Here is a 9971-nt window from a genome sequence, read left to right on the forward strand (position 1 = left end):
GTATTAGTAATAACACTAAATAAAAAGGGGGGTTGTTGGTGGCCACAACAATTGGCGATTCACTTGGAAGAACCAGTTATCTCTGTCTTTCTTTTGAATTTTCTAGACTTCCAAAACATAAAATTTTCCAGAAAGTTAAACTTTATGATAGAAAGATAAAGTACATTATGCTTTAACCTGTCCATGATGTTTTGTTTCTTCTATTTTCAAATTTGATTATTTGCTCCCTCCAGCTAGTCTTTGTATTTGCGTCAGTCATTACTTGGTTTATAAAGATAAAAGAAAGCCTTCTCTGTAAATCAGTTTTAAATATGCTCATTTGTCGTAGGTAGAGCCTCTGCTACCAGCAGGCATTCATAGCCTCGACAGGGTTACTTGTTACCCAGCAATGATCATGTATCCTACTTAGAGAAATATACAATTTTTAAAGAGAGATCCATATCCACACTTATTGCTTTCATTTTCTTTTTTACTCTTAAAGAACAATGTCTTGGTTTGATAGCCAATTTATGACACAATCATTCACTTGATTTATAATTTTTCTGAACAAGCTGGCTCGTGATGAGACCCCTTGCCTTTTGATTGCAACAATCTTGAGTCATTGCCCTGTTGTGGTATGCAGTATTGGCAAAGTCAGCAAGTCATAATATCTGTGATTATGATAAGCCAGCTCGTGATGAGACCTCTTACTCTTTAAGATAAAGTGTATCCTTAGATTGTTCCTCTGAAAGTTGTAATTTCCTAGGTAGGGAGGAAGTCATTGTTTCCTTAAGATAGCTCTGGATGACAATAGTAGAGTTTTTGGAAAGAGATTTTCTACAAATAATCTTTGTTTTGTTATTGATACCTTTCATTGCACTGATACAAAACAATTTCTCACTAAAGGTTGTTTTCATCAAATTCTTTATAGTTGAAACTAGTATCATTTCTAGGCTAGAGTCTTTAACTCTATCTTTCAATAATAAAGACCAATTTTCTAAAAGATTTTCTATTTGTACAAGCGAAAAACACAAAATTTGAAAGAGAATTGGTGTCTTTTTCATAAATCCCTGATTTCACCAACCACAACTGGTTTTATTATGAAAATAAAAATAAAAAATCTAATCTACAAAATAGAAGAATGATCTTCTATGGAAAATATTTCTTGAGAATTTGTCCCTTAACAGGCAAAGAATCTATTTTACCTATTAAATCCTGTAACATAAAAGTGGACGGACCTATGACTTCTATGATTTGAAAAGGGCCAAGTCACATTCGTTGAAATTTTGTGTGTTTCCCTTTTTCCACGTGAGCCTTGTCCCATTTTAAAACTAGATCTCCCATTTGAAAGTCTTTTCTGGACATTATGTTCGAATCAAAAGAGGCTTCCACCAATGCTTGATGATGAGCATGAGTTATTTTGTCATGTTCTCGTTGTTCTTCTAACTTGATTATTTCCATTTGCCTTAGCTGTAAGGATGAAGTTGTACTTCATCGATATATTGAACTAGTGACAAAGATGGAATTGCTAAATGAGTCGGAGGAACCACTTCTATCCCATAAACTAAATTGAATGGAGAAGTGCCAATGGAGGCTTTCTGCGTTATTCGGTCTGCCCATAATGCATATATTAAAGACTTATGCCAATTTTTATGATTTTGGTCAATGGTTCGCTTGATAATCCTGATTAGGTTTTTATTTGTCGATTCAGCTAACCCATTGCCCTGTGGATAGTAATTGGTAGAATATTTAAGTTTGAAACCCATTTTAAGTGCAAATTCGATCATTACATTTCCAGAAAAGTATGATGCATTGTCAAACATTAAAGCGGAAGGCAACCCAACCTGGTGATAATAAATTGATCTATGAACTCAATGATATGTTCAGCATTAACCATCTTGAGTGGAATTTCTTCTACCCATTTAGTAAAGTAATATGTTGCTATAAGGATATATCTATGTTTTTTAGAACAGTGAGGAACAATTTCACCTATTATGTCCAATCCCTACTGATCAAAAGGTTGCTCAATGTTGACTGGCTATAGTGGCAAGGATGGTTTCTTTTGTCTCCCAGCAGCGGTTTGGCAGACTTGACATTTCCTCACGTAGTTATGCGAGTCTTTGAATAATGTGGGCCAGTAATAGCCTGCGCGTAAGATTTTATGTGCAGTTGCATCTCCAGCATAGTATCCGCCTGCTGGTCCATCGTGGAGTTCCTGCAAGACTTTTTCAGCTTCAGATTTCTCAAGACATCTAAGGAGAATAGAATCATAATTTATTCTAAAAATAACATCATTCAAGAGCTGATATTGTTTGGCTTTCAATCTTAAATCCATTTTCTTAGTATGATCGAGGTTTGAAGGAGCGTATCCATTTTTAGATAATAAATGATATCAACATATAATGACTCAGTATCGTTTAGGCTTACCTCGCACATTTGTATCTCTGCAGATGGAATTTCAGTCATAAGCGATGCTCCGGCCAGCATTTTGCAAAAGCCTTGACCTTTTACAATACTTTCTAGTTTTATTTCCACATCATATTCCTATAAGGCAGTAATCCAACTGGCTCTTTTCCCACCCACATCCTTTTGCACTAAAATATTTCTTACCGCTGGAAGAAGTACTATGATTTTTGTATGGGTTTTGAGTAGAAAGGGTCTAAAATATTTAATTGCTTTGAAAATGGCATAAGCTTGTTTCTCCACATCTGAATAATTTAACTCAGCTCCCTGTAAATATGAACTGAAAAAAGCAATCAGAGCTTTTGCTTTTTCTTGATTAGCTTGAGTGAGTATCGCAGCATATGATCTATCACAGGAAAATGAATATAAAATGAAAGGATTTGAAAAAAATTGGAGTTGCTAAAGATGGAGCGTTAACAATTGCTTATTTGATTAGATTGAATGCCTCATATTCATCTTGGCCCCATTTTAAGTTTGAGTTATTTTTAATCATTGCTTGTAAAGGAGACATGATTCTTGAAAAATCTAGAACAAATCTCTTTACAAAGTTGATCTGGGCAAGGAAATATTGCATGGATTTCTTGTTGTGAGGTAAGGATATTTCAGAAATTTCCTTGATTCTGTCAGGATCAATGTGAATTCCAGATTTTGACACTATGAATCCTAGAAGTTTTCCTTCACTTAATGCGAAAAAATATTTTTTCAAGTTTTGTGAAATTCCATACCTTAGACAACGTTGGAAGATTTGTTTTAAATCTCTAAGATGGTTGCTTCGTTTCTTGGAATATACAGTTATATCATCCAAATAGATTACCACCGACTTATTAACTAAACCCTTGAACGCAATGTCCATGGCTCTCTGAAATTTGGCACCATCATTGATCAGACCAAAGGCGTCTTTTGATATGCCTATGTACCCCATTTGGTTCTAAACGTGGTCTTTAATTGATCATCGGGATGTACCAACACTTGATTGTATCCTAAGAATCCATCCAAGAAGGACATTAATTTTGACCCCACGACTACCTGCAATATTTGTTCCATGGGAGGCAAAGGGAAATTATCCTTTTGGGAGGCTTTATTAAGATTTCGAAAGTCAATATAGATTTTGATATCTCCGTTTTTCTTTCTAAAGGGAACCATATTAGAGACCCATCTAGAATGTCGGATGGGAAAGATTATTTTGGCTTTCAATAACTTGTTGAGTTCAGATTTGATCTAGTTTTCTAGATTGGGATGGATTTTTCTTAACTATTGTTGGACAGGATTTTCATCTTCTATCATTGGAATAGTAAGTTGGATGATGGAAGTTTCATAGGTTTTGAGTTCATCGTAGCTCCAAGAAAAGACACTTTTGTATTGTCTCAAAAGACGAATATATGCTAATTTTTGTTTAGGAGTTAGGCCAAGGCCTAAGTTGATATTCTGCGGTTTGGTATCTGTTCCTAGATTTTGCTAATTCATAGTTCAAAGTTGAACTTTGGAGTTTTGAATTGGTAGATCTTTTAAATCATAAAGGTATTCTAATTTAACTACCGACTTAGGTATAGAATTGTTAGTGCTATCTTGTTGTAATTGTCAGTCATGTTGGTCTTCGTCAATTATTTGATTGGTGTAGGATCCTTCAGATGTGAGAAAACTCACCATGTCAGGATCGTTGTTGAAAATCCTCCAGTTGGTAATGTTATCAGGAATAGAAGGTCTAAAGATTAATTCTATTGAGAATATTTTTGGGCTAAAATCTTCTGAAGGGATAAGTTTGGAAGCTACGTTAGCTAAAAGGCCTGCACTTGCATTCTGGAGTCTGGGAATTGACGAAATATTGAATGCTATAAAGTGTTCAGTCAGATCTTGAACTAAAGATTGGTAATGTTTTAAATGACCTGATAAAAAATGTATAGTATTACGTACCTGTCTGATTACAATTTCAGAATCTCCAAAAACGTGAAGGTATTTGACATCCAATCCGATTGCTTTGTATAACCCTTGGATTAAAGCTTCTTATTATGTGGTATTGTTGGTTCAATCAAATTCGAGTCTACAAGTTAACATAGTTTTATCTCCTTATGGACTAACTAGCACGCATCCTGCTCCTGCTACTATCTAAAAAATTAATACATTTTGAACTATCCGTTTGAGAAAATTTTTCAACTTGGGATAAAACAAAATGTTCTAAATAAGGTGATGTATGAGCATTAAAATTGCCTAGGAAAGAATCCACTGAGTAATTGCCAATAATGCAATTGTTATATGCTACTGGTTCATTCTCCCCCTCCAGCTTCGTTACTACGTATTTCTGATGTCTTTCTCGTTCAACTTTTATTTGATTTGTTTACCATTGTAAGGAAGCCACATGTGCACGATGAATCATCTCTTCAACACTTGCGATTGGGCTTGTCACCTGTGGAACTGGGCGGAAAACATAATGCAATAGACAAATAGAACCAGAGACTCTATCCAGGATTCCATTATGAATTGGCAGAGCATTTTTTCCAGAAATTCGAGAATCAACAGTATATGGAGAACATTGCCAGGATTTATTACCTGGACAATTTGGAAGGAACAGAATAGAAGGATTTTTCTAAGTGAACACAGAAACATAAATCATTCACTAGAAACAATTACCCAAAATGTGAGACAATTAATTCTGGTCAGATACAAAGCAGAACCAGGTAACCAAGTTTCAGTTAGAGACTTGCGTATTTTAAAAGCTTTCAAACTGGACAATGGAAGAAGCATGGTCACAACGAACTGTCAACAGGAGCCGAACACCACGTCAATTTTCTGGAAACGAACACCTTCAGGCTTTCTCAAGCTAAATTTCGATGGAGCATTAAGAGGCAATCCAGGTTTGGCTGGTATTGGGGGCATCATTAGGAACAGCGCAGGTGAGATTCAACACATCTACTGCAGAGCCTTAGGAGAAGGAACAAACAATGAGATGGAGTTCGCTGCCATGGAGCAAGGTCTTAGGATTCTCAGAAATGCACAGGTTGGTGCAGCGGTAGTTGAGGGAGATTCTCAACTGGCAATAACAGTGGCAAGAAAGCTATATGCGGGAGCTAAAGCAAGCAAGGTAACAAAACATTGGAGACTAGCCAAGGTTACTGAAAACATAGCAGAGCATCTAGGGGAGCTGAAAGGCTTGATTTTTCAAGTTGTGCGACGTAAAGCCAATATGGTTGTGGACCATCTAGCAAATTATGGAATTGAGAACCCAACTAACATGTGGGACAGCTGTTGGCAGGACGTCGCATGCCCTGACTTAAAAGAGAAGTGTACCCAGCTCTCAAGGCAAGGATTTGGCTAACGAAGGATGAGGTTGCTGGGTCGGTATTCTAAAACAACGTCATACCATGATGAGATTCGTTGGTACCGCAGGCACTATTAAGGGCTGGCAGAGAAAGGAAGGACAAGTGGATCAGGGGAATTCAATGCTCGATCAGAAGGAAGCGAGTCTAATCTCAGATATGATTACTAAGGATTTGCGCCACCGATGCCCTTTTAAGGAATGGGACACTTGGCATGATCCAGAGGAGGAGAGAAGAGGTGACCGTCAGGGAAAGAATACGAGCCATAACCAAAACAAACTTACACTGCAAAGAAGTAATTATGAAAAGACATGCAAGCTTAAGGGGAAGGAACGGTCTTCTGCCGGTAACTCCTCCTTCGACATCTATATAGTAACAACAACAGGCGGGGGCAAAAGCATTGTTTTATCATGTTGTAAGCTTAAACTCGTCTCTTTCGCCGACAGAACGCAGAGCTATCTAGTGTGTGAAAGAGATCATGGTAGGGGAAGGAAGCCATAATGCCTCTGCCAATAGGGACCTAAAGAAAGCCAGGGAGGTGTATGAAACCCGCACTTCGCAGAAGGATAAGCGAAAGATTAAAGAACTAGAGGCCACGGTCACTGAAGAGGAAAGGAATCTGAAAGAGCAAGAATTGGAGAAGGAGGTGGACTGGATTCAAGGTCCAGGCACTGTAACCACGCGTGACACCCAATTTGTAAGAACGCAAGCTGAAAGTTGGAGGATGAAAACTATGTTAGCCAAAGCCCTGAGTATGCAGGGGAGCTATGAGGACCATCTGCGTCAAATCCAGCATAATACTGAGGCGAAGTCTGAGGAACATATAGCTATTTTGGAGAGCCTAGAATTCAAGATAAGCGCTCTGGAGCAACAAGTTGATACCATCATGAAGAAGCTCATGGTTATAATCAAGCTCTTAAGGCACACCATAGGGCAGGATGCAAGGCTGGTTGAGAACAAAAGGGATGAACATGCAGGTGAATTTTAGAGCAATCATCCCACGCCTGTGTAGGTAGGCAATTCGATGACTGAATCTACTCTGGAAGCTTCCAGGAACTATATTGTGCTTAAGATGTAAATGGCTTGGCTTCTGCCTTGGCTGGTTTTATGTAATTTTGGTTGGTCAATGGTGCTCTCTACCTGGGTTAGTTGGTATGTCGATAGTGATCTCTATCTGCTACTTCAGTTAGGTAGTCTTTTAGTTAAATGTTTTAGTCAAACCCCTTTTTTGCTCTGCCACCCTGCGTGGTGTGCTCAGGGTCGTATGGTGGTCTCTTATGGTCATATTTTTGGGTCCTGCAATGCAGTTTGGCAGCCCGTTGTCTGCATGAGCAGACTTTTTGTAATCTATGTACTTTTATAATATAACAAGCTGATTTACAAAAAAAAAGGCAGCCACATGTGCGACCAGTCAGCTGCAAAGTATCCATGAAATTTTTCTGACCAATCCCTGCTAAGAATTAAGCCATAAAATTCTGGAATATCAGCAACTAAAATGTCGATAATTTGACATACCTTTGGGTTGGATGATAGCCTTATGGTAACCTGATCTAATTCACCAATCACTTCGACTTGTGATCGATCTAATTGAACTATGCGCACAGCAGATTTTTGCAGTTGAACGTTCAATTTTGTACATATTGACTTTGGTAAAACATTCGATGAAGCTCCCAAATCCACTAAGCAATTATGTACATTTTTGTTAAAAATTTCATAAGTAAGAAGAAAGGGGGGAGTATGAGATCTCGATCTTCCTCCAATTAAAGCGATATCAGTTGGATCAATATTGTTAGTCACATTAGTTGGAGGTCTTCCCATGCCATCGGAAGCTTGAGAAATTACAGCGGCAGGCAAAGGTGCAACTGGCACAGCATGTAATTCTTTCAACAATATCTTTTTCTGGTGTTTTAACTTGCTCAATTAGTAAAACGTGATGTTGGCCCTAGTCTTTTTCATGTCTTCTATAATATTATACTCCATTTCATCTGAAACGATCAATAAATCTGTTTGTATTGGGTTGGTTTGAGTCGCTTTAGATGTTGTTTTCTTGGCTGCGACTTTATCCTTAGTCATCGAGCTTGCGCTCTTTGGCTTAGGGGTAATTTGAGGAGAATCAAGTTGATTTCTACTTTGTGTACTAATCGGGGATGCTTCTTGATCTTCTTCTTGTGGGAGGATGAAATCCCACATTCCTTGTAACTCTACAACTTCTTCTTCATTAGTTTGCTCTTCAGTAGCGATTTCCTCTTCTTCTTCTTCAGATTCAGCGCTTGTAATAGCATTGTGGGGCTTTGAATCAGTCGAAGGGTTTCTTTTGAATTGTCTGTATGGCTTTTTTGAAGAAGTTTATGCCACTTGCTTCTTAATTTCGACCATCTCGTTAGACATGGTCTTCAAAACTTTTTGCAATCCTTCTAAATCGAATGGATCTTTCGATTGTTTCTTCTTGGGATCTTCTTTGAAAGTAACCTTCTTGGATTTTCGTTCTTCTATTGCGATTTTCTTTTCAAGGGCTATAATACGCTTCTCTACTGCTATTGCTTCTTTCATATTTTCGGCTAAAGTTGTCTTGTTAGCCCTGTCCATGAAGATTCCTATGTTTGATGGTAAAGCAGTGATGTACCAGTCATTTCGCACTTCTTCGTTGGGCTTGGAAGCAATAGGAATTTTTTTTAACAGTTTATTGAAACGTGAATTGAAATATTTGATAGGTTCTTTTGACTTGGCCCTAAGGTTTGACAGGTCACTGATCAATGTTGCAGTAGACCTATCATCACCAAATTTAATGAGGAATTGTTCTTGGAAGATATCCCAACTAGTGATAGAACCAGATGGCAATGAAAAATACCATGATCCGGCTGTTCCCTGAAGAGTATAAGGAAAGGGTCAAACGACAGCATCTTCGTTAGTAACTACATTGAGATTTATGGATAGCATAAAGTTATTTATATGTTCTTTCACTAGCATGCCTGCATCAGGATTAAACTTCGACAGCCATTTTTCAGGATGGGCTGGTAACTAACTCAAGGGCACATGCATTAAGACTACCCATGGGTTATTCCATGGAGTTTGGGCCATTGCTGATCTACTAACAGAGGGACGTGCAGGCAGTGATCCCTGTAGTTCGGAATATGAGGATATTATGACTCCAAATGATTGAGGAGATGTGGAAGTACCAGTGGACTGGTGGACAATGACTTGAAGTGGAGGAGTGGATTGTTGGTTTCGCGGTGAGGAATTTGAGATGGATGATGATGATGAAAGAGTCTCGCTATCAGAATCTTTAGGTGATTTCCTTGCTCTCTTCCTAGCGGGTAGAGGTAACTCAGTTGGTTGAACACCAAACTTTTCGCTCTTTAATCTAGTCAAAGGATGAGCAGGGTTATATTGTGAAGTCACGTTGCCTTGAGATTTATCAGATCTTTGAGGAGATATAGAAAATCGCAGAAGTTTATGAATCAAAGATTCAACTTCAGGAGGTTCAATAGTAGATTGTTTTGAAATGTTAGGGTTTGTAGCAGTGGTTGTTGTTCCTGTGACTTCTGGCTCTGGATTTAAAGATTCTAAATTCAATGGAGAAGTCAGGAGAGATGGTGAGGGAGATTTACTCTCAGAATGGTATTTGGCTTTGGACTTACTTTCCATTCATAGTTCGAGGCCCTCCTTCTAGCGCCAAATATGTTGAAGCCCCAAAAATCGGATCTACAACAAGGGGGATACCCGCTCGGTCCGGACCTTGGTTGGAAGCTCCTTTTCCGTTTAGTATAGCGGGTCTAACTGGGGATATGGGACCAATTTCCCAATTTAAGTGGGTGTGTGAGAAAGATTGATATTTCTGGTCTAATAGTTCCTAATTAAGATGCTCTAATTCTAACTTTAACCTAATAACATGCACATGTATTCTAATAAATAGAAATAGCTAAGTCTATACTAACTCAGGGTATAATCTTTCTGTTGTGTGATTTAAAATGATTTCGAATAACAATCGGTAATAAAGATCATTCAATTGTTATAAGAAAAGGATTCAATATAGATAAACCACTTTGCATAAAAGGTTAGATCAAACAGTTGTGAAAAACATATCACACAATAAGTTACTCATACATTAAGCATAAACAAATAAACTATCATCGTACAAAAGTGCCAAATGATAACTCAGGCATTCACGTAGTAATATATAAATAACTGAACTTGAATATCACTTTAACACAAAAGATA

At 37.8% G+C, this 9971-nt stretch overlaps 1 protein-coding gene across 1 annotated transcript; it reads left to right on the forward strand.

The window, feature by feature from the left end:
- The first annotated feature begins 5179 nt into the window (after nt 1–5179).
- LOC149210097 (uncharacterized) lies at nt 5180–5752 on the forward strand. Its single transcript, XM_089398868.1, has one exon. It carries the CDS (start codon nt 5180–5182, stop codon nt 5750–5752), a length of 573 nt encoding a protein of 190 aa, XP_089254994.1.
- The last annotated feature ends 4219 nt before the right edge of the window (nt 5753–9971 follow it).

Source organism: Pinus tabuliformis, chromosome 1_2 (assembly GCF_031772625.1).
Source record: "Pinus tabuliformis cultivar Carrire ecotype Pingquan chromosome 1_2, CPIR1, whole genome shotgun sequence".
In the NCBI taxonomy this organism is placed as follows: Eukaryota; Viridiplantae; Streptophyta; class Pinopsida; order Pinales; family Pinaceae; genus Pinus; species Pinus tabuliformis.